Source organism: Sardina pilchardus, chromosome 12 (genome assembly GCF_963854185.1).
Source record: "Sardina pilchardus chromosome 12, fSarPil1.1, whole genome shotgun sequence".
Taxonomy (NCBI): Eukaryota; Metazoa; Chordata; class Actinopteri; order Clupeiformes; family Clupeidae; genus Sardina; species Sardina pilchardus.
In genome coordinates this window covers 27,354,513-27,380,444 of record NC_085005.1, presented here as the reverse complement: position 1 = coordinate 27,380,444, position 25,932 = coordinate 27,354,513, and the positions used below count along the sequence as shown (strand labels likewise).

Genomic DNA, 25,932 nt, shown 5'->3' with positions numbered 1-25,932 from the left:
GTGTAAGTAATCATTTTGATAATTAGCTTAGTTGTCTTTGTCCTTTTTATGTGTTTATCTGTTTGTGCCTGGCGAATAATATTTTGTTTAATATGTGATGTTTCATTAAACTGATAATAAAATGAGTCTTGTTGTGGTGATGACCTGTTTGTACCTTTGTTTGAACCTGTCGTTGACACTGATTTCCCCCATGTTCTGTAGTTTGTGTTTCTCAGCTGAGCTTCCAGAAAACATTGAGATGTTGAAAACACACCTTGGATAAGTGTCGATCAAATTTTATAATGCAACTGACATCTCCCTGGATATGTACACAGCTGTACTCAGTTGTAAAACTGTACAAAACAATAGCCATAAATAGCCATGTCTTAACAGTTTCACTTTTACCCAGACGTGCTCAGTGACATGACAGGCGATTCAAAGTGAAAGCAAAAGTAGGCTGAGAGGTGGTGTGGTGTCTTTCTTCAGCAGACGTTGTTCAGCGAGGTCTTGAGGAGATTCTTCACTCCAGGACTTGTCAATAGTAGAACAATTAGCAATTTACTTTGGAATGAAGTTTCGTGTGTCAAAAGTCACAAGGCTTGTGCTGTGAATGAGTAAGTACATGTTGTACATGAATGCATTTCTGTTTGCTCTCCCTCTGTCTCTCTCCCTCCCCCTCCTCCCTCCCTCCTCTCTCTCTCTTTCTCGGTATGCGAGTGTGTGAGAGTGTTAGTCTGTATGCGCTGCAGAATCTAAACACATCACTAATACAATGTCATTGAAGTCTGTTATCATGTCTTACTGTGTGTGTTTGTGTTAGGATAAGATCTGTTCAAGATGGTCAAAATCTGTGCTAAATTCCCTCCTGACCTAAAAGAGGTACATGCATGTGTGGCACAGTCCTTTGGAAAAGACGCAAGTCTTCAGGAAGTGTACGAGCAAGAAGAATGTGACATTGTGTTGATGTACAGTCTAGCTGGAGACTATACGCCCTCAGCAGAGAAAGAAGGTAGCCTGCCTACACATTTTCCTGGTTAACTTATTTGATGTGTTTACATTTTGGGTTACACCATACAATAAGGATACACAATTAAATATTGGTCAAGGATTAACTAACACTTAATTAATCATTATTAAGTATATTTTCAACATTAGTTAATGATTAACGTGCTTTTCCTCATTAACATTCTTATTTAGATGTTATCAGTGTGTTTTCCTTTGTTATACATGAGGAATTCCTAATGTGTACATACTGAACTCATGATGAATTCATAAGGTACAAGCCATAAACTAACTCAGATCATCATACATCTTGCACCCAGTGTCCCTGATAAATCTTAGCGTTGCAGCACTCATAGCTGTATAGATAGATAGATAGATAGATAGATACTTTATTGATCCCCAAGGGGAAATTCAAGTATGAAGGCCAATAACCAAACACTCCTGGACCACCGTTTGTGTCATTACAGTACATGCAATTGAGCTTTGTTTCAGTTCAGTGTTGTTTGCTTTACTGAATGGGTACAGCCTGTATTTTGCAAATCATTTTACAACGACTATACAAAAAGTAAGGAATCAAAGACACTAAAGAGCAAAATCATATAGTGTGTGGTCTCAGTACTTCCTGTTTGCTTGGGATGAGGTCAAGTTCTGGTTCTGAGAGTTCAAGCTGTTCTCTGTGAAGTGCATGGAGACATATTGCATGTTATGGCACTGTACTGTAGAAGTAAATGTATTCTATTTACATTGTTTACTTTGCATGTGACTTTTCTGACAGCATCAAAGCCTGTCATACATGTGTTGGTGAAGCAAAATGACACAATGCTGGAGGGTGGCAGAGATGAGACTGGAGAGAATGTGCTGCTTGTTGACTGGCAGGACCAGAGGCTCAGTGAGGAAGACTGCGCCAAGATTCTGGAGAAGCTAAGTCAACAGCAGGTTGGAGGAGATTTGTTATTGGGTCGAGTTAAATATTTTGAAGAGTTACAATTTTCAAAACAGAAACTCATAGAGTTGATTGTAAAAGAGACTTGTAAAATATGTAATAACAAGATGCTTCTAAAATTGTTCAAGTAAATGTACACTCAAGAACAGGCAAATAGGCAGTTATTTGATCAATTCAAAATCAATATATTTTAAATTTCCCATTGCAGCTCTGCACTGATTTGGTACATGGGAATCCTACTGATACTCACACTGAGGAAGAAAAGCAAAGTCAGAAAAGTCCTCCACGTGATCACACAAGTGAGTGGCACTAAGTTAATCTGTCAGTGAATAACTTTAAACTGTGTGCATTACAACTCTGTACCTTGTACACTACAAAAAGACAATGGCCGGGTTTCCCAGAATCGTTAAGAAGCTCTTAACTGCTAAGAACTTCTTAGGAGCGTTCTTACAACGCTCCTAAGAAGTTCTTAGCACTATTAAGAGCTTCTTAACGATTCTGGGAAACCCGGCCAATGTCTGATATCCCACTGACTTTTTGCTTGTTGGTGTTCTCAGAGAGAACAAAATATGGCATCTTACATAGTTTTAAACATCTTGTAATGGAAATTGGGTTAGAAGAATGTGCAGTATATGATGGAAATTTAGCCTACATGAAGCGCAACATGTTCATTTAAAATCAAAAAGTTGCTGTTAGGGCGTGCCTCTGTACATTCCTTATGTCTTATCAGAGATGAAATTTAAATGTTACTTTGCACTTTGCACATGTACTGTACATATGACAACTTCAGCAGATACACAGGACACTGAACAGAAAGAAGAAATGAAGAACACTGACACTGATAAAGGACAAGAAAAGGTTCAGTGACCTTCTTTTCTTTGCTTTCATAACTTCTGGAAATGTAAAAATCTGTCATGTTAGGAATGAACGATTGACTTACAGTACATGGAATGGATTTGTTGATGGTTGGTCTCTAATTTACAGAACAAAGCACATATTGGCAGTGATCACACAACACAAGGCAAGTCCCTATACCACTGAAGAATTATCTAATAAAATCAACTCACACCTATTGACTAAACTCAAGCTAAAACTGTCACATACGTGTCAATTTTCTTTAACGACTTACACAGTTGTTATGGTAGTTCTAAGACCTGTTATGGTTATGACTTAGGAGAATTCCAGTGATTTTTCACATACATCTCTGTGTCTTGAGGTCACCGAGTTGTAGGTACCAACAAAAACAAGACAAATCCGTGCTACAAAGTTCAAGTTGCTGCAGTTAAGGGGAAGTCCACCATGCTAGAGCTGTTACTTCCATTAGCCTATGGAAGAATCTCTGGGCCAGATGTATGTACTGTACATTTGCGAATGCAACGCATGTCAACGCTATGGCCAACTCACAGAAACTGCATGTTCTCACACTTACTGTATGTTAGCGTTGAATTTATCAAACCTGGGTAACTGCACCTTTCTCTGTCCCCTATACCGCAATTAATGAAGGTTAACAACTGAACAACACCTCAGTCAGAAGGGCAGTTGAGTGTTGAAAGTTAACTGATGACAACTTTAAAAGGAATCAAACGTTTAGCAATCATGAAATAATACAATGCATGACGTCAACAAGCAGGAAGATCATTAAGAGCAGTAGTCCTTCTCAAACTAGGCCTACTTGTGCACGTAAACTATGGAGGATTGGTCAAGTCTAGCGAGTAGGAAAGTTTAAGTGGATGGCATAAAAGTGAAAGTAAGCCTCCAAGTGGTGTAAGAGTGAAAGTCACTGTATTTTGTCTGTTCTGCAACTACCCCAGAATTAACCAGTGGAAGTGATCAAGATATTCAAATGGAAAATGCAGACACTGCTGTAGAGAAACAACAACAACAAGAACAGGTAGATAATGTTTCCATCTTCACATATACAGTGCAGTCAAAGGATTCACTATTTCAACCTAATTAAGTTGTGATTTCATTACAGGATACAGCAGGAATGTCTCGCAAAAGGAAACAAGATGTGCAGGAACCTGGAATGGGTAATTTGGCTCTTGTGGAGTATTAGTGATTATTATCCTGCTAATATAATTTGAGAAGGGTTCACATCATGTGTGTGTTCAGGGAGGCTGTGGTGATAGCAATATAGGGCCATGGTAAGTTCAGGGAGAGTTTGGGTCTAAGCACTGTACAGGGCTGGGGTTCAGGGGGAAAACGTAGGGATCACAGGACTGTCACATGGTTGCTATGCACCCAAAACGTAATTTACACTAGCTATAAATTATTATTGAGATGTATTGATCGTTAATAATGAGTATGATTTTTTCAAGGAAAAAAACAAAACAAAATATGAAATGGGTCAGAGCAGGCCACTTGACTTTACTAATTCAGTAATAACACCCTGAAGGAAAGTAGAACAGTAAAAACCTTAACTTCTTCTCATGAAGGAATTTGACACTTCCTCTTTCTCTGCACAACAGCACCCTCCAGTTCAACTGACTGCACTGGACAGGACGGTCCAATCTCAAAGGAAGCCCGCCATGAGGTAAGATTTTCTTCATGTTGACTATACTGATTTTAAACCTAACAACAGAAGTGGGACTTGTTTGATGCACCACTGCAGTGTATCTTGCAGGCCAATGTGTATTGGAAAAAAAGTGTTGTCATGTGAATGTTATCACATTCTTTTATGCCTCACCACAGGATCAAACAAAAGACACAAACAAAACTGAAGGTAAGTCCAACATCTTACGTGACACCTAAGTTATCTACCAGAAAAATGCTTCTCAAAGCATTTCATAGCATGCCACAGTATTTCACAGTTTGTTAACCTTGATCCTGTCAGCTGTTTCTAACATGAAAGTTGATAGAATCTGGTTTCATGATGTTGTGCACACATTGTGATTTGAAAGGTTTTACAATTTATTAAATCAAATAGGTTCAAATAATAGTGCCAAAACAAGCAGCATCGAGTGATCAGGCCTTCAAACAAAGGCATATGACACGATCGGCAAGCATTGCACCTGATGCTCTGCTGTTCACCTGCCCTGTAGAGGGGAAGAGTGGCAGCCATTTTAAATCCAACAAGTGACTTGCGTTCCTGTGCAGTTAATTGGGCTGACATATGACTAAAATATGTTTTGAATACCGGTACTTCATCATTTATAATTTAGCTACAATACTGTGTCCATCTGTGTGATATGATGTCTTCCATGCTCACAGAAGACCCTGGAAAGAAAACTGAGATGAATTAGAAAATTGATGGAAGTCTGAATAGTGAAGAGAATGTATATGTACTGTATATCTGCCTCCAAGGGTGAAAGTCACTGGTTTTGTCTGTTCTGCAGCTACCCCAGAATTCACCAGTGGCAGTAATGAAGATATTGAAATGAAAACCGCAGATGCAGGTGCTGCAGAGAAACAAGAACAGGTATGTACACACACTCTTTCCATTATGGCATTCCATTTCTTCAATCATTAAACAAAACTGAGACTGAATTGATTTACAGACAAAGAATGTGATGCAGTTAGGATATGTTCTCTCCTTCACTCAATATTGTATCTCCTGTAAATATGTCCACTAGCATCTTAGTCTTCTATCAGCTGTCATTATAACAGTTCACTATTTCAGTCTTAATCATTTGAGCTTTACTATAAAGGATCCTAAGCAACATTCTTCAACTGAAAATGCTGATAATGGGCAACAACATAACACAGAAGAAGTTGGTGAGTCATTTTGTTTACCATTTGTCTTGTTTAGTCATTTCCTTTTTACTTAATACTCTGGTCATGGTCAGTTGATATGGACTTTATTTACAAATGCAATTCAAATGTGATTTTCGTTTTATGAAAATAGTGGAGCATGATACAGGCCCATCTGCTGTTTTGCCAGGAGAGAAATATGTGATCACAACAGGTAAATAAAAGAAATTTGTTAAGAATATATGCATCTAATGAACTAAAAGTGTACCATCATCATACTGTCTGTCATTTCGACTGAAAAGGTAAGAAGGGAATAATTGACAATGTTATTTTGCTTGACTACTATAATAACAAATCAATGAGTCTTTTGGTGGTCTGGTGAATACTGTACATTATATCACTTCATTGTCGCAGGGAAGAAAACAGTCCAGCTCTACACTCTAGTGCCAAATAATGTGAAGAAGCACTGTCAAAATCTGCTGACATCATTACATGCTAAGAAAGTAACTGAAGCAACTGAGATGTCCTCAGTAGAAGAATGTGATGTCATCCTGGCAGTCTGCCCTGTTGTGTCTCGACTGGGAACAGATGTTGAAGCAGCTCTCAAAGACATTCCAAGTAAATATGGCGGTGTAACGTGCAATTTAAATCCACTAATATCAGTCTTCTCTTGAATGTACTAACTTACAGTAATTCAAATGTAGAAATGTAAAAACACAGAAATAATCCTTGACACTCTTCACAGGCACAAGGCCTTGTATCCTGGTGGTGATGCACATCACCTTTGATAAAGATTATGTAGCACCAGACAGCAGCAGATTCACCAAAGGGAAGAATGTGGTCACTGTGGACTGTCTGTTTAGTGAAGATGATGGACTACTGAAGTGTCCAAGAAACGATAAAGCAGTTGAAACAATTCACAAAAAACTGACAGAACATGCTAAGGTTTGAATCCTCCTGTATATATATTTTGTAAATATCAGCAGTAACATATTTCCCCATTATCTCTCTCATGTACAGTGCAGTCAAAGGATTCTCTATTTCAACCTAATTAAGTTGTGATTTCATTAAAGGATACAGAACAAATGTCTCGCAAAAGGAAACCAGAGGCACAGGAACCTGGAATGGGTAATTTGGTTCTTGTGGAGTATTAGTGATTTGATGTAAAAATAAACAAATGGGTCAGAGCAGGCCACTTGACTTGACTACTAATTCAGTAATAACACCCCGAAGGAAAGTAGAAAAGTAAAAACCTTAACTTCATCTCATTAAGGAATTTGACACTTCCGCTTTTTCTGTAAAACAGCACCCTCCAGTTCAACTGACTGCACTGGACAGGACGGTCCAATCCCAAAGGAAGCCCGCCATGAGGTAAGAATTTCTTCATGTTGACTATACTGATTTTTAACCTAACAACAGAAGTGAGACTTGTTTGATGCATCACTGCTGTGTATCTTGGAGGCCAATGTGTATTGGAAAAAAAGTGTTGTCATGTGTATGCAGTTATCACATTCTTTTATGCCTCACCACAGGATCAAACAAAAGACACAAACAAAACTGAAGGTAAGTCCAACATCTTACCTGACACCTAAGTTATCTACCAGAAAAATGCTTCTCAACGCATTTCATAGCATGCCGCAGTATTTCACAGTTTGTTAACCTTGATCCTGTCAGCTGTTTCTAACATAAAAGTTGATAGAATCTGGTTTCATGATGTTGTGCACACATTGTGATATCAAAGGTTTTACAATTTATTAAATCAAATAGGTTCAAATAAGTCCCAAAACAAGCAGCATCGAGTGATCAGGCCTTCAAACCAAGGCATATGACGCAATCGGCAAGCATTGATAAGCACCTGATGCTCTGCTGCTCATCTGCTCTGTAGAGGGGAAGAGTGGCAGCGATTTTAAATCCAACAAGTGACTTGCGTACATGTGCACTTAATTGGGCTGACATATGACTAATATGTTTTGAATACTTCATTATTCATAATTTAGCTACAATACTGTGTCCATCTGTGTGATATGATGTCTTCCATGCTCACAGAAGACCGTGGAAAGAAAACTGAAATGAATTGTTGAAAATTGATGGAAGTCTAAATAGAATGTATGTACTGTACATCTGGCTCCTAGTGGTGTAAGGGTGAAAGTTGGGGCAGCCGTGGGCTACTGGTTAGGGCTTCGGGCTTGTAACCGGAGGGTTGCCGGTTCAATCCCCAACCAGCCCATGGCTGAAGTGCCCTTGAGCAAGGCACCTGCTCCCCGAGCGCCGCTGGTTGGGCAGGCAGCTCACTGCTCTGGGTTGTGTGATTCACCTCACTGTGTGCTGTGTGTTGACTAATTCGGTTAAATTGGGTTAAATACAGAGAACTGAATTTCCCTCACAGGATCAAAAAAGTATCTATTCTATTCTATTCTATTCACTGTCACTGGTTTTGTCTGTTCTGCAACTACCCCAGAATTCACCAGTGAAGATATGGACTTGAAAAGTGCAGATGCAGGTGCTGCAGAGAAACAAGAACAGGTACACACTCTTTCCATTACGCCATTCCATTTTTTCAATCATTAAACAAAACTGAGACTGAATTGATTTACAGACAAAGAATGTGATGCAGTTAGGATGTGTTCTCTCCTTCACTCAATATCTCCTGTAAATATGTCCACTAGCATCTTAGTCTTCTATCAGATGTCATTATAACAGTTCACTACTTCAGTCTTATTCATTTGAGCTTTGCTATAAAGGATCCTAAGCAACATTCTTCAACTGAAAATGCTGATAATGGGAAACAACATAACACAGAAGTAGTTGGTGAGTCATTTTGTTTACCATTTGTCTTGTTTAGTCATTTCCTTTTTACTTAATACTCTGGTCATGGTCAGTTGATATGGACTTTATTTACAAATGCAATTCAAATGTGATTTTCGTTTTATGAAAATAGTGGAGCATGATACAGGCCCATCTGCTGTTTTGCCAGGAGAGAAATATGTGATCACAACAGGTAAATAAAAGAAATTTGTTAAGAATATATGCATCTAATGAACTAAAAGTGTACCATCATCATACTGTATGTCATTTCGACTGAAAAGGTAAGAAGGGAATAATTGACTATGTTATTTTGCTTGACTACTATAATAACAAATCAATGAGTCTTTTGGTGGTCTGGTGAATACTGTACATTATATCACTTCATTGTCACAGGGAAGAAAACAGTCAAGCTCTACACTCTAGTGCCAAATAATGTGAAGAAGTACTGTCAAAATCTGCTGACATCACTTTTTGCATTGCTACTCTGACCATCGTCAATTAACATGGACTTTATTTACAAATGAACAATTGCAATGAGATTTTGTTTTGTTTTATAGAAATAGCGGAGCATGATAAAGAGGTTCCAGGGCCACCTGCTGTTGTGCCAGGAGATAATTATGTGATCACAATAGGTAAATAAAATAAATAATATATCTAAATCTAATGAACTAAAAGTGTCTTAGTGGCCATCTGTCTTATTGAAATTGAAATTGAAATTGAAATTATCATATGTCATTTCAACTGAAAAGGTGTAATAAGGGAATCTTTATCAATGTAATGATACTTTGTCTGACTTCTATAGTGACGAATCAAAATGAGTCTTGAGGTTTTCTGGTGTACACATTTTATCCTTCACAGGGAAGAAAACAGTCAAGCTCTACACTCTAGTGCCAAATAATGTGAAGAAGCACTGTCAGACTCTGCTGACATCACTACATGCTGTGAAAGTAACTGAAGCAACTGAGGTGTCCTCAGTAGAAGAGTGTGATGTCATCCTGGCAGTCTGTCCCGTTGTGTCTCGATTGGGAACAGATGTTGAAGCAGCTCTCAAGGACATTCCAAGTAAATGTGGCGTTGTAACATGTTATTTAAATCCACTAATATCAGTCTTCTCTACTTGAATGTACAAATGTAATTAAAATGTGGAAATGTATTTAAATACACAGAAATAAGCCATGCCATTTTTCACAGGCACAAAGCCTTGCATCCTGGTGGTGATGCACATCACCTTTGATGGAGATTTTGTAGTGCCAGACAGCAGCAGATTTGCCAAAGGGAAGAATGTTGTCACTGTGGACTGTCTGTTTAGTGAAGATGATGGACTACTGACATGTTCAAGAAACAATAAAGCCGTTGAAACAATTAACAAACATCTGAAAGAACATGCTAAGGTTTGAATCCTCCTATCTTTTGTGAAGCAGTAACATCTTTCCCCATTATCTCTCACTCTCACATTTACACTGCAGTCAAAGGATTCACTATTTCAACCTGATTATATTGTGATTTCATTAAAGGATACAGCACAAAGAGGAACAATACAAATCTGACAGTCAATCAGAATCTATCAAATTTTAGACAATAGGCTACTTAACATGTGGAAAGACTTTCCTCATCGTTGGTTAGTTTGAACGTTAATGTTGTTATAGTAATGGTTGTCCATAGTTATTGATGCTGGTGTGAATGGCCCTTTGCAAGATTAGAAGGTCAGAAGATTACAATGTTGTGATCTATTAATTAAGTTTTCCTCAGAATCCTTTTTTTCTGTTTAAAATAGTACCATGGTGAAGATAAAAGCAATGCAGAAGGTAAGTATTTTATATCACATACAATCAGCATGTAAAATATGCACTTTACTTAACAATAATAACACCCTAAAGTAAGGTAAAAAAAAAGCCAATAAAATTATAACTTCTTCTACAGTAATAATGGTATTTGAAATATACTGTACACTTCCACTTTTTGTCTGCTCAACAGCAACCCCCAGTGGGCAGGACAGTAAAATCTCAAATGACGACAACCATGCGAGCAGAGAACGAGATAAGGTTGAAGATTTTCATCAGGCTGACTAGTCATATTCTCATATATGCTGTTTTTAATCTTTAAACAGAAGTTAGACTTGATCGATGCATCACACTGCAAAACTCCTTGTCTAACCAATTGTTATCTAGTCTAACCCATTGTTTTTAGTGAGGCACTTGCCAATAACTGTCTATTGTGGTTATTTTCTGAACTTGACACAACGCCATACATTAGTTGACGAATGATGCAGCATAATGCTAATGATACACTTTTCTAAACTCTTCACCTCATTTACTTGCACAGATATCAGGAAAAAAAGAAAACATTCTACTCAGTAAATTTAGAAATTTTGCCAGAAGAGTTATCCACGAGGAAATAAGTAAGTAAAATGTTTCATGCATGCACACATGAACAACCCCCCTCACACACACACATACAGTAAACACGCACACACACATAGAAACATACACACATACAGGCACACACGCACGTGCACACACACACACACACACACACACACACACGCACACACACGCACACACACGCACACAAGCTGACATACACACACTTAAAACATAAAACACACACACACTCTTGGCCCCACATACAAGAACACAAGCAAAAACACACACACAGAAGCAGACATACACAAAAGCAAATGCACACATGCACACACTCATTTACATAGAGTACCGAAAAGTTGCTTGAGTATGGGGATGTAGAAGATGGAGACAAGGTATAATAAGGGAATCTTTGACAATGTTGTTTTGTCTGACGATAATAACAGACATGGAGACAAATTGACAACCGTGATTCATTTTTGCAGAGCGAATGTTCAAGACTGACTATATTGTTCTGCTTTGCGGTACATCCAGTTTATGATTGTTTTATAGTGGAGAAAGGAAGGAGGATACATACAAGCCACCCTACAGTGATGTCACAAGATAATATTGTTCTCTAAAATATATATATATATATTTAAGGTATAAGGGAGTCTTAGACAGCAATGCTGGACTGATAACAAATTGAAGTGAGTTGTTTGGTGTTCTTGTTTATGCATTATACTGTATCCTTTCATTGTCACAGGGAAAACAGTCAAGCTCTACACTGTAGTGCCAAAAAATGTGAAGAAGCACTGTCAAACTCTGCTGACATCACTAGATGCTGAGAAAGTAGCTAAAGTAACTCAGGCGTCCTCAGTAGAAGAATGTGATGTCATCCTGGCATTCTGTCCTGTTGTGTCTCGACTTGGAACAGATGTTGAAGCAGCTCTCAAGGGCATTCCATGTAAAGGTGGCGTAACAACGTTATTTAAATCCATTAACATCAATCTTATCTTCTCGAATTTACCAGCTAAATTCAAATGTGGAATGTACTTAACACAGAAATAATGCTTGATATTTTTCACAGGCATAAAGCCTTGTATCCTGGTGGTGATGCACATCACCTTTGATAAAGATTATGTAGCACCAGACAGCAGCAGGTTTGCCAAAGAGAAGAATGTGGTCACTGTGGACTGTCTGTTTAGTGAAGATGATGGACTACTGAAGTGTTCAAAAAACAATAAAGCCGTTGAAACCATCAACAAACACCTGAAAGAACATGCTAAGGTTTGAATCCTCCTATCTTTTGTAAATATAAGCAGTTACATCATTCCCCATTATCTCTCACATATACAGCGCAGTCAAAGGATTCACTATTTCAACCTGATTATATTGTGATTTCATTACATACATCACAAAGAAGAGCAATACAAATCTGACAGTCAATCAGAATCTATCAAATTTTAGACAATACACTGAAACTGTATCACTCTCCTGCATGATAAATCTTATGTAAATATAAGCAGCAGCATCTTTCCCCATTATCTCTCGTACAGAACAATCAGCAGTCCACTTTAAGAGTGATTATGAGAACAACTAGAAAGGAATTACTGTAATTTCCCGACTATTAGCCGTGGCTTATACATTGATTTAGCAAGATTTCTTCCGCTATGAGGTTAATACAGGGAGGCAGTTAATATGGTGTTAATATGGTTTTGTTTCTTTTAACTCACATAAAACACTGTACTGCGGTTTATACACAATGCGAATAGTTTGGAATTTTGGACATAGGACCTAATTTCCAACTTTTTTCATCGTCATTTATCCGGTCTTTAATTTGCAGTGGTCGCCTTTGCTTAGCTGTGTTGAGCGTGTGGTGTGGTTTGGTAGAGCGTGTGGTGTGGTTTGGTAGAGGTAACTTTGAATCCTGATATCTCATCTTAATTTAAAGGGATAATCCGGAGTGAAATGCACTTTAGATACATTTTTCGGACTATTGGGAGTACATACGTTGAGTTGACACCAAAATCATGTCATTCGGATGTATTTTGAGAAAGTTCGAGTTCACCGTTTTTAGCCAAAACTCGTTAGCCTGTAAGTGACCGGGGCAGGTCCTTTCGCCGCTACAAAACGCTATTTTTATACCTCTTCTACTGTTCCAAACAACACTACACTTACGTGGTAGTGAGTAGAGGGTCCCTAAAGCCAAACCGAAGTCTCCCCACGTCTTTATGTGGTCGGATAGAGAGTCCAGAATGAATTTAATCGAGTCCGTACCTTTCCGGAAATGTTAATAAAGTGTTGTTAAAGCGTTGCCAGCTGCAGCAGCGACATTTCCGGAAAGGTACTGATGCACTACAGCGTATCTTGCAGGCCCATGTGTATTGAAAATATAAATGCAGTGATATGTATGTAGGTTTCACATTCTTTTATGCCTCATCACAGGATCTAACAAAAGACACAAACAAAACGGAAGATAAGCCTGACAGTGGCAGTAATCAAGATAATGAAATGGAGAATGGAGATGGTGATTTACATCAAAAAAAGGTAGATCATCTAAAGGATGAGGCACATTCTTCAGATGAAAATGCTGGTAAAAGCCAAAAACATGACACACCAGAAACTAGTGAGTAATTTTGTTTACCCTCGCTTGTGTTGTCATTTCCTTTTTCACTTTTTTTTACCCCCCCCCCCCCCCCCCCCCCCCCAATTAAAGTGTAGTATGTGTAAGAATGTGAAGAATGCACTAACTCCTCCTTCTGTACAACAGCAACCTCTAGCCCAACTGACTGCACTGGGCAGGACGGTCCGATCTCAAATGACGACCACCATGCAGGCGAAGAGCGAGTTGAGGTTGAAGAGTTTCCTTATGTTAACTACAGTATACTGTTCTTATGTTGACTTACTGAAGTTAGACTTATTTGATGCGTTTCTTGCAGGCACATGTGTATTGAAAATATAAATGCGGTGATATGTATGTAGGTATCACATTCTTTTATGCCTCATCACAGGATCTAGCAGAAGACACAGACAAAACGGAAGGTAAGTGTGACAGATGGAAGCCTGAATTGTGAAGAGAATGTATGTACATCTGCCCCCATGTGGTGTAAGAGTGTAAGTCACTGTTTTTTGTCTGTTCTGCAACTACTCCAGGATCCACCAATAGCAGTAATCAAGATATCCTGGAGCCACATTCTTCAAATCAAAATTCTGACAAAGGCCAACAACATAACACACCAGAAACTGGTGAGTATTTATTTTTTTAATTTTTTTTTTTAAAGAACAGATAGCTGCACACCATCTTGCATGCTCCCAGACAGTGTGCGGATATCTGTTCTCTATTCTACGTTTGTGCCTGTACTATCCAGCGCCTGTATCATTTCCCTTCCGTATTTATTTCATCATTTTCCTATCTGTAACTGCTACAGCATTGATTTTGCATTGCTACTCTGACCATCGTCAATTAATATGGACTTTATTTACAAATGAGCAATTCAAATAAGATTTTCTTTTGTTTTGTAAAACTAGTGGAGCATTATAATAAGGATACATGCCCTTCTGCTGTTGTGCCAGGAGAGAAAGATGTGATCAAAACAGGTAAATAAATGTGTTTGGTTAGAATATTTCAATCTAATGAGCTAAATGGTAACCAGTAAAAAAAACATTATTTCTTCTACAGTAATAACGGTATTTGAAATATACTGTACATTTCCTCCTTTTTCTGCTCAACAGCAACCCCCAGTGGGCAGGAAGGTCAAATCTCAAATGACGACCACCTTGCGAGCAGAGAAGGAGATAAGGTTGAAGATTTTCATCAGGCTGACTAGTCATATTCTCATATATGCTGTTTTTAATCTTTAAACAGAAGTTAGACTTGTTTGATGCGTCACACTGCAAAACTCCTTGTCTAACCAATTGTTATCTAGTCTAACCCATTGTTTTTAGTATGAAGGCACTTACCTAGAACTGTCTATTGTGGTTATTTTTTGAACTTGACACAACGCCATACATTAGTTGACGAATGATGCAGCATAATGCTAATGATACACTTTTCTAAACTCTTCACCTCATTTACTTGCACAGATATCAGCAAAAAAAGAAAACATTCTACTCAGTAAATTTAGAAATTTTGCCAGAAGAGTTATCCACGAGGAAATAAGTAAGTAAAATGTTTCATGCATGCACACATGAACAACCCCCCTCACACACACACATACAGTAAACACGCACACACACATAGAAACATACACACATACAGGAACGCACGCACGTGCGCACACACACACACACACACACACACACACACACACACACACACACACACACACACACACACACACTTACACACACACACACACACACACACACACACACACACAAGCTGACATACACACACTTAGACACATAAAACACATACATACTCTTGGCCCCACATACAAGAACACAAGCAAAAACACACACACAGAAGCAGACATACACAAAAGCAAATGCACACATGCACACACTCATTTACATAGGGTACCGAAAAGTTGCTTGAGTATGGGGATGTAGAAGATGGAGACAAGGTATAATAAGGGAATCTTTGACAATGTTGTTTTGTCTGACGATAATAACAGACATGGAGACAAATTGACAACCATGATTCATTTTTGCAGAGCAAATGTTCAAGACTGACTATATTGTTCTGCTTTGCGGTACATCCAGTTTATGATTGTTTTATAGTGGAGAAAGACAAGGAGGATACATACAAGCCACCATACAGTGATGTCACAAGATAACTATGTTCTCTAAAATATATATATTTTTTTTAAGAGTCTAGCAATGCTGGACTGATAACAAATTGAAGTGAGTTGTTTGGTGTTCTTGTTTATGCATTATATCCTTTCATTGTCACAGGGAAAACAGTCAAGCTTTACACTGTAGTGCCAAAAAATGTGAAGAAGCACTGTCAAACTCTGCTGACATCACTAGATGCTGAGAAAGTAGCTAAAGTAACTCAGGCGTCCTCAGTAGAAGAATGTGATGTCATCCTGGCATTCTGTCCTGTTGTGTCTCGACTTGGAACAGATGTTGAAGCAGCTCTCAAGGGCATTCCATGTAAAGGTGGCGTAACAACGTTATTTAAATCCATTAACATCAATCTTATCTTCTCGAATTTACCAGCTAAATTCAAATGTGGAATGTAAAACACAGAAATAATGCTTGATATTTTCACAGGCACAAAGCCGTGTATCCTGGTGGTGATGCACATCACCTTTGATAAAGATTATGTAGCACCAGACAGCAGCAGATTTGCTAGAGAGAAGGGCGTGGTCACAGTAGACTGTCTGTTTAGTGAAGATGATGGACTACTGCAGTGTTCAAAAAACAATAAAGCAGTTGAAACCATCAACAAACACCTGAAAGAACATGCTAAGGTTTGAATCCTCCTATCTTTTGTAAATATAAGCAGTCATATCTTTCCTCATTATCTCTCACATACACAGCACAGTCAAAGGATTCACTATTTCAACCTGATTATATTGTGATTTAATTACCAGTTTCTAGTTTCCTTATGTGGACTATACTGTTTTAAAACCTAGTTGTTTTTAAAACAACTGAAGTTAGACTTGTTTGATGCACCACTACCGTAATTTCCCGACTATTAGCCGCAGCTTATACTTTGATTTTGCAAAATTTCTTCCGCTATGAGGTTAATACAGGGGGGCAGTTAATATGGCGTTACAGTTTTTTTCAATTGCTAACAAGCGTTTGTCCATTCAGTTGACACATTTTCAAAACTCTAAACACAGTTAGCACAGCATCGGTCTTTTGTGGCCATACCATTCACACATTTCATGTTGTTTTCACACAGTATGCAGTCAGTGAATACATTTTCACAATGCATACATTTACTTAACAGACAAACTATACCTCCAAACAAAACAATGGATCGTTTTTGTATTATTTTCGAATGTTAACACACAACATCCCACAATAGTTAAAACAATATTCCAAACCTTAGATACAGTATAAAAACCTCTGCTTCTGCAATGTTATCAATTCAAAAGCAATATATCTCAGCTGATAATAAACAAACAATCGAATAATTGACACACAGATGATTTATGTTGGGTAAATTGGGCCAGCCACAGCTAATTCCAGTCTATCTTAGACTCAGTGGCAGGGGTTATTTCTCTCTATTACATTGAAACTTACACAGTAAAAAGAGGAGGTGATGTTTTTGGAAGCAGAAACAGAAAAAGACAAATACTGTAATGTCTGGACGGGGAAGAGTAAGAGTAAGGGGCCCAGGGAGAAGAGCAGGCCCAGTGAGAGATGCAGTGAGAGGTGCAGGAGCACTGAGAGGAGCAGGTGCAGAGTTTAGACACAGTAATATTGTGCTTTTTTACTGGAATGCATTTGAATGTGAACTAAAAGTTGGACTTGTTGGATGCACCACCTGCAGAGTATCTTGCAGACCCATGTGTATTGAAAATATAAATGCTGTGATATGTATGTAGGTATCACATTCTTGTATGCCTCATCACAGGATCCAACAGAAGACACATACAAAATGGAAGATAAGCCTGACAGTGGCAGTAATCAAGATAATGAAATGGAGAATGGAGATGGTGTTGCACAGCAAGAAAAGGTAGATCATCTAAAGGACCCTGAGCCACATTCTTCAGATGAAAATACTGACAAAGGCCAACAACATGACACACCAGAAACTAGTGAGTAATTTAGTTTACCCTTGCTTGTGTTGTCATTTCCTTTTTATTTCATACTTTTCCCATCTGTAACTGCTACAGCATTGATTTTGCATTGTTACTCCAACCGTCGTCAATTAATATGGACTTTATTTACAAATGAGCAATTCAAATGTGATTTTCTTTTGTTTTGTAAAAATAGTGGAGCATGCTAAGGAGGATACAGGGCCATCTGCTGTTGTGCCAGGAGAGAAAGATGTGACCAAAGCAGGTAAATAAAAGAAATGTGTTTACAATATTTAAATCTAATGAACTAAAGTGTAACCAGTGGTCATCTAGTATGCCCTGACTCCTCCATGTTATGGTATAAAGAAAATAATGTAAAATTGTGAAACCATAAAGAGACCCTATGCAACTTTTTCATAGTCATAAAATCGCTTAGAAATCGTTGTTTTGCTTGACTGACCAGTTTTATCGAAAACAGTCACATTTCCTCCCGCCCCTGGTGTCCCTATCCGCTATTACAACCTTGCAACTTTCTGATGAACGATCGTCTGCTGTTTATATCTGGAAGTCAGAGACGCGTAAGGAACAAGAAGAACCACGCTTGCAATTTATATATTTATATATAGCCTATATATGTATAAATATACACGCTAAAGCTGTCGGGGAAGCTCTGTAGAGAAATATGCAAGCATAAAATGAGCGAAAATGAAAAACGAAACCGAAACCAGAGATGAAATCGCCAATCCTGCATTGTTCCTCTTTAAAGTGTAAGTACAGTATATGAATGTGAAGTACATGTATGCCCTAATTCCTCCTGTTTCTGTGCAACAGCAACCTCTAGTCCAACTGACTGCACTGGGCAGGAAGGTCCGATCTCAAATGACGACCACCATGCGGGCAAAGAGCGAATTGAGGTTGAAGAGTTTCCTTATGTCACAGTTTTTTTCAATTGTTTACACGCAATTTTTAGCAAAATATAAGCACAGCTATCCAAACGCCACACTCAGTTTGCATAATTCCGAGATTGTTTGCAAAATGACACACTTCAGTCAAAACATACACACTTCAGTCAAAACATATACACATATTTGTGAATTTATTTGTGTACCTTGCAGGCCCATGTGTATTGAACATATAAATGCTGTGATATGTATGTAGGTATCACATTCTTTTATGCCTCATCACAGGATCTAACGGAAGACACAGACGAAACGGAAGGTAAGTGTGACAGATGGAAGCCTGAATTGTGAAGAGAATGTGTGTACATCTGCCCCCAAGTGGTGTAAGAGTGTAAGTCACTGTTTTTTGTCTGTTCTGCAGCTACCCTAGGATCAGTTACCAGTGGCATTAATCAAGATATTCTGGAGCCACATTCTTCAAATCAAAATGCTGGCAAAGGCCAACAACATGACACACCAGAAACAGGTGAGTTCTTTTTTTTTTTTTTTTTTAAAGAACTGATATCTGACACCATCTTGTGCCCATATCCAGCAACTGTCAAATTTGTAGAGGTGCACACATTTCTACACTACAGACTAATTTCATTTACCCTTGATTGTTTTGTCATTTCCTTTTTACTCCATCTTTTTCCCGTCTGTAACTGCAGTATTGATTTTGCATTGCTCCTCTGATGACCGTCAATTAATTTGGACTTTATTTATAAATGAACGATTCAAATGAGATTTTCTTTTGTTTTGTAAAAATAGTGGAGCATGATAAAGAGGTTCCAGGGCCACCTGCTGTTGTGTCAGGAGATAATTATGTGATCGCAATAGGTAAATAAAAGAAATGTGTTTACAATATTTAAATCTAATCAACTAAAAGTGTAACCAGTGGTCATTTTGCCACTTCATCGTAAGTCATTTCAGCTGAAAGGGTATAAAGTAATAACCTTTTTTTCATTAAAGTGTAAGTATATGAATATGAAGTACATGTATGCCCTAATTCCACCTTTCTCTGTTCGACAGCAACCTCTAGCCCAACTGACTTCACTGAGTCCAGCACAAATGAAGATCACCATGCAGGCAGAGAGCAAGTTGAGGTTGAAGAGTTTCCTTATGTTAACTATACTGTTCTTATGTTGACTATATGAAGTTAGTCTTGTTTGATGCACCACTGCAGCGTATCTTGCAGGCCCATGTGTTATTGAAAATATAAATGCTGTGATATGTATGTAGGTATCACATTCTTGTATGCCTCATCACAGGATCCAACAGAAGACACAAACAAAATGGAAGATAAGCCTGACAGAAGAATTACCAGTAATCAAGATAATGAAATGGAGAATGGAGATGGTGTTGTACATCATCTAAAGGATGAGCCACATTCTTCAAATGGAAATACTGACAAAGGCCAACAACATGACACACCAAAAACTGGTGAGTAATTTTGTTTACTCTCGCTTGTGTTGTCATTTCCTTTTTACTTCATCATTTTCCTGTCTGTAACTGCTACAGCATTGATTTTGCATTGTTTCTCTCTGAATAAATGAACAATTGCAATGAGATTTTCTTTTGTTTTATAGAAATAGTGGAGCATGATAAAGAGGTTCCAGGGCCACCTGCTGTTGTGCCAGGAGATAATTATGTGATCACAATAGGTAAATAAAATAAATGATATATCTAAATGAACTAAAAGTGTCTTAGTGGCCATCTGTCTTATCATATGTCATTTCAACTGAAAAGGTGTAATAAGGGAATCTTTATCAATGTAATGATACTTTGTCTGACTTCTATAGTGACAAATCAAAATGAGTCTTGAGGTTTTCTGGTGTACACATTATATCCTTCACAGGGAAGAAAACAGTCAAGCTCTACACTCTAGTGCCAAATAATGTGAAGAAGCACTGTCAGACTCTGCTGACATCACTACATGCTGTGAAAGTAACTGAAGCAACTGAGGTGTCCTCAGTAGAAGAGTGTGATGTCATCCTGGCATTCTGTCCTGTTGTGTCTCGACTGGGAACAGATGTTGAAGCAGCTCTCAAGGACATTCCAAGTAAATGTGGTGGTGTAACATGCTATTTAGATGCACTAATATCAGTCTTCTCTGCTTGAATGTACCAACTTAAATAAAATGCGGAGATGTATTTAAAAACACAGAAATAATCTGACACTTGACACTCTTCACAGATGTAAAGCCTTGTATCCTGGTGGTGATGCACATCACCTTTGATAGAGATTATGTAGCACCAGACAGCAGCAGATTTGCCAAAGAGAAGGATGTGGTCACTGTGGACTGTCTGTTCAGTGAAGATGATGGACTACTGAAGTGCTCAAGAAACAATAAAGCGGTTGAAACAATTAACAAAACTTTGCAAGAACATGCTAAGGTTTGAATATGTGTACTTCTCTTCTTCTGTAGCATCTTTACTCATTATGTCTCATATATACAGTACAGTCCATGGATTCAGTATTGTAACTTAATTAAATTGTGATTTCATTGAAGGGTACACCAAAAGGCAGGAAGCAGAAAAAAAAGGGTAATTAAAATTATTTTTGAGAATTGATTATTATTATCCTGTTAATATAATTTGAGAAGGGTTTAATATGTGTATTTGTGTGTCTGCTATACTGTACACTCCAGTCTTTCATTGCTCTCCAAACTGTTCCAGCAACTACCCCAGAACCAAACTGTTCAGCAACTACCCCAGAACCAAACTGTTCAGCGACTACCCCAGGATCCACCAATGACAGTAATCAAGATATCCTGCCACATCCTTCAAATGAAAATGCTGACAAAGGCCAACAACATAACACACCAGAAACTGGTGTGTAGTTTTAATAATAAAAAAAAGAGAACCGATATCCATACCCTCTTCTATGCTCCCAGACGGTGTGCGGATATCTGTTCTTTTTCCCTACATTTGTGCCTATATCCAGCACCTGCTGAATCTCTAAATGTGCGCACATTTCTACACTACTAGAGTTAGTTTGTCCTTGTTTTGTCTTGTCATTTCCTTTTTATTTAATCATTTTCCTATCTGTAACTGCTACAGCATTGATTTTGCATTGCTACTCCGGCCATCGTCAATTAATAAGGATTTTATTTACAAATGAGCAATTCAAATGAGATTTTCTTTTGTTTTGTGTGTCTGCTGTACACTCTAGTCTTTCATTGCTCTCCAAACTGTTTTTTCTCTGTTCAGTAACTATCCCAGTACAGCCACATTCTTCAAATGAAAATGCTGACAACGGCCAACAACATATCACACCAGGAATGGGTGAGTAATTTTTTTTTTTTTTTTTTTAAAAAGATAACTGCACACCATGTTGTATGCTTCCAGACGGTGTGCGAATATCTGTTCTCTTGCGTTTGTGGCCATATCCTGCACATGTCGGATTTCTAGATGTACATACTGAGCATTTCTACACTACAGAGTAATTTAGTTTAATCTTGTTTTGTCATGTCACTTCGTTTTTTACTTCATTTCCCTATGTGTAGCTTATACGGTATAGACTTTGCTTTGCTACTCTGTCCGTGGTCATTTTTCTGTAAAATATGGACTTGATTTAATGCAATTCAAATGAGATTTTTTTGTTGTCTTGTAGAAATAGAGGGGCAAAAGAAGGAGGATACAGAAGCTTCTAATGCTGATCCGAATTGCTGCGACTGTGTAAGTTGCTGGCTTTGGCATTAATCGGGGGTGCCCGGCACATTGCATCACGGCATCAGGTGCAATGCCACTGTCTGTACTATGTTTATGGCCAGCTGAATTAACATCCTTCTGTCAGGCACCCATGCTGTGTAAATAGCAAATTAATCTTGCACACCCACAGATGTGTCAATGATAAAGCTTGGTGTGGCCAGGGACATGCTCACCAATTGCTACTTTGACGACACTGAAAATAAATGGAAGTGGTTCTGACTGAGGAAAAACTTGGTCTAAAGTGAAATGCACAGTATTAACTGTTATTTTGAGAGTGCACTGTCAAACAATTGATCTGCTCAGTGGCGAGACCTTAGCAGTGAGTTTGTGTCAACGCAATGCAAAAAAATGTGCTGGTGTGCTTCTATGAATGTCCTAAGAATTTTTGGTCAAATGATTTTTCAGTCATTTGAATTATTATTGGGTTAAGTGTTGCTTTTCTCCAGGCTATGTTTCCACCGTCAAACTAAAAGCAGATAGTCTAGATACACCAAAAATGCACTAATATCATGCTTCAGACCATACAGTATGTTTTAGATTGTCAGAATTGTGCCCCATATGTTATGTACAAAGTTAACATATAGCTATTGTCTCATATCTCTCTTTTTTTAGTGGTTGTGTTGGGTAAGTGCCTACCTCTCTAAGCATTGCATTTCTTTTCAGCAGCACTGTAAAAGTATATATTTAAAAGTTCAAAATGAGTATATTTGTCCTGTGACACAGTTTTGCAGGCTTTAACTTGAACCACATGTTATGTACTGTACAAAGTTGACAAATAACCACTGTTTCATAACCCTGTTATTTTGTTGTTGTGGACAGTGTTGTTGTGGACAGCTCTGTTGTGGACGGAGGAACAGATCTCAGGTAAGTGTCACATTTACAGGGTAGCAGCATTAAAGAGGAACATTAAAGAGAGAGAAGTCCAAAATTAGTACAAAAGTAATTACTGTATATGACACTGATCCTTTGACATGTGTGTCCAAAAGAATAAAACACTTTTATATAGTTCACACATAGTCTATTCACAAACCTGCCACAATCATTCTTGAGGTGGCAGGTGCTGTTGTCATCCACACTGGAAGCCACACTGCATCAGATCAGCAAGCCCAGTCTTGTCTGAGAGAGTTCTCAAAACACCACCCAAAAGCCAGTGTTAAGCAATATAAAGTATTATATAACTATTTTAGTTTAAAAGCTAGTCTTTGTTGATGAAGCCTCCTCCCCCTACCCTGTACATGCCTAATCACTCAGGCACTCCGCCACTGACGGCACATCTCATCAGCATGATCCATGAAACGATCAAACCCATTATTGGATAGAAAGTACTTCTGTCAGGACCACTTCAGTCAAAAATACACAAGACAGAAATATCTTTAGGACCAATTTTATTTGTATTTGGCGGTATGGCTCTGTTCAGAGGAAATTCCCTGTCTTTCCATGAGCTCCATGGAAAGCCGAGACAGGGAACAGCAGCATCCTCGGGGGGCTCCCATTCCAGTTTAAACTGGGAGAGCAACTCTATTCCCCCTAGAACAGAGCAAGCAACAATGACAACAGTATGTCATTATTTCAAGTTAAACCATTTTGAGGTGGAGCTGGGGATACATAGGGTCACATAGGGGTGCCACTATTTTTGACCTCGGTATTTTGGGAAGAACATTTATTTATTTATGATACTTTATTCATTCACAAAGAAAATTGGTGTCCTTAAAGGTTGGATTTTTCCTAATTTTATTACTTAAGCCATTCAAATCAATTTCCAAAAGATGATTTGATATTCCTCTTTTTAGTCAACTTTAGCATGGGTGCCAAAAATTTCAACCATGACTGTATATGCCGCATTGTGTATAAGCCGCAGGACAGTGTTTTATGCAAGTTAAAAGAAACAAAACCATATTAACATCATATTAACTGCCCCCCTGTATTAACCTCATAGCTGACGAAATTTTGCAAAATCAACCTATAAGCCGCGGCTAATAGTCGGAAATTACGATACTTATTGTGCAAATGTATGATTACACGTACTCCATGTACTTTTTGAAGCATTCTGTCTATAGCACGTGATCAAAAGACTCGTAAGCTTTGAAACATAATGAAACTCGTGGAATGAGTACATTTCTCCCCCCATATGATTTGTGTCCTGGCTCTAATAGTCATTTGTCTTAGATACGTCACGCCTCTCTTTTTTTCCAGATGGACTCATCAGAAAAACAGCGCCTTGTCCCTTCAGCATCTTCTGAAGCTTAACCCAAAGGAAAATGTATTGTCCCGAAAATGGTCTTATCTTTCCTTTGTCTCACGAGAAATAAATCAGCTCTGATAAGATTTAATAGAATTCTCTGAGAAGAGAGTAAAATCTGTTATGTTCTGTTTTGCATTGAAGCATAATTTCTTGTCATTGCATTTTACCCTGTAACACACCAATCAAATTGAAACTGAAACATTGCTGATGTTAAATCACCAGAGCTGCATGACACTTGTCTGGTTTTCACCATACTAAGCTCAATCTTTTAAGATTGAACATTAGTCTGGGGAGGCTGCGCTTTCTTTCTACTGCACTTGGCATCGCTTAAAGGTATACTATGCAACGTTTTTCAGTTAATCAATTCGTTCCATACTGTTATATATGATTAAATGAGTCATTACCGGTCAAACTGTGTTTTTCTTGGCCGCTCCAGTGGTCTGTAGCGGTAAAACCACACTTGCAACTTCAGGAGACACCGGGCACGCACCCATGCTCTACTCCAGGAAGTGTCATGTAAAGTCTCATGTAAAGGCACGGCAGACTGACCGATTGAGGAGTTTTGTCAAATATACACGCTAAAGCTGTAGGGGAAGCTCTGCAGAGAAATATGCAAGCATAAAACGAGCGAAAATGAAAAGTGAAAGCGAAACCGGCGATAAAATCGCCAATCCTGCATAGTATACCTTTAAGTTTTGTTATCGTCATGTCACCAGCCAATAGCGTGCCAGGACTAGAGTATGGCCGTTTCTGATTGGAGCCAAAGGTTCTGGCAGTAAACAAAGGAAATAGATCTGCTGGTTTCCAGCCTGAGGTGCCCGGCAAAATTCAAATTCCCCGGAAGTTCAGGCAGGGTTCACCCAGCCTAGCATGACACTATATTGTGCAATAATCAGTGAGTAAGTAATTCACTTATTTAATCAATAGCTGAATAATTTCTGAAATCTAGTCAGGGTGCTGATTGCTTGCAATCACCAGTACTCATTTTTTTCCATGAAATTGAGGACACTTATTTAATCAATATGTGAGTCATTCCTAACAAACTGTGTTTTAATTACTTGTAATATGTTGACCTACGTCATTAACTGCAAGTTTATTTTTCTCATAGAAGTTGTAGTCGAAGTTGTGTTTGAATATCAGGTAGTAACTTTAATTTCCTGCATTTAGTGTAAGGACGAATAAAATATAAGTGTAAAAAATGACTTTTGTGGCATGCCTATTTCTTTGCTGGCTTGTCTGACATGGTCTTGTTTTAGCAGTGTTCTTCAGAGAACTGCTACAACCAGTGAGACTTTGAAGCTTGATGTTATTTTACAAACTGTCAGGTCAGGATAATAAAATGTGTTCAACAACAGTTAACAACTGTCAACAGTCAAAACTAACGGTAGTTGATAAATTGCTTTCTTTCAGAAACTGGTATTTATACCCCTTTAGAGTCCATTTTCATTCAGCACTAAAGTAGCCTAGTACCTAGTACGTCAAAAACCAATGAACAGGGTTATGTTCCTAAACGAACAACAACGCTCCATATGAAATATCAGGTGTTGTGTGCAGGCAAACGCCATTATCTGCACTTTTATAGT

The 25,932-nt window shown here is 38.3% G+C and overlaps 1 protein-coding gene across 5 annotated transcripts; it reads left to right on the top strand.

Annotated features, from left to right (window-relative positions):
* Nucleotides 1-451: 451 nt before the first annotated feature.
* Nucleotides 452-25,551, top strand: LOC134098105 (uncharacterized). Of its 5 annotated transcripts, none has more exons than XM_062551057.1 (55): nt 452-593; nt 800-988; nt 1,757-1,917; nt 2,133-2,223; nt 2,718-2,782; nt 2,909-2,945; nt 3,736-3,815; nt 3,900-3,954; nt 4,393-4,457; nt 4,616-4,646; nt 5,260-5,342; nt 5,572-5,638; nt 5,769-5,828; nt 6,029-6,232; nt 6,360-6,559; nt 6,688-6,742; nt 6,921-6,985; nt 7,147-7,177; nt 8,073-8,137; nt 8,356-8,422; nt 8,553-8,612; nt 8,977-9,051; nt 9,278-9,481; nt 9,611-9,810; nt 10,194-10,224; nt 10,394-10,461; nt 10,742-10,817; nt 11,525-11,731; nt 11,849-12,048; nt 13,207-13,387; nt 13,532-13,614; nt 13,773-13,803; nt 13,915-14,007; nt 14,290-14,358; nt 14,494-14,561; nt 14,845-14,920; nt 15,658-15,864; nt 15,979-16,178; nt 17,294-17,477; nt 17,656-17,724; nt 18,291-18,373; nt 18,647-18,677; nt 18,780-18,884; nt 19,166-19,234; nt 19,427-19,500; nt 19,666-19,837; nt 19,984-20,058; nt 20,253-20,456; nt 20,591-20,790; nt 20,907-20,940; nt 21,073-21,228; nt 21,607-21,681; nt 22,010-22,074; nt 22,720-22,971; nt 24,301-25,551. In XM_062551057.1, the coding sequence occupies exons 2-54, from the start codon at nt 817-819 to the stop codon at nt 22,843-22,845; spliced, it is 5,505 nt and encodes a 1,834-aa protein (XP_062407041.1). In that variant the 5' UTR covers nt 452-593; nt 800-816; the 3' UTR covers nt 22,846-22,971; nt 24,301-25,551. The 5 variants fall into 5 exon arrangements, with proteins under 5 accessions (XP_062407041.1, XP_062407040.1, XP_062407042.1 ...); XM_062551056.1 differs by having other exon boundaries at nt 2,715-2,782; XM_062551058.1 differs by lacking the exon at nt 19,166-19,234 and having other exon boundaries at nt 2,715-2,782.
* Nucleotides 25,552-25,932: the final 381 nt, after the last annotated feature.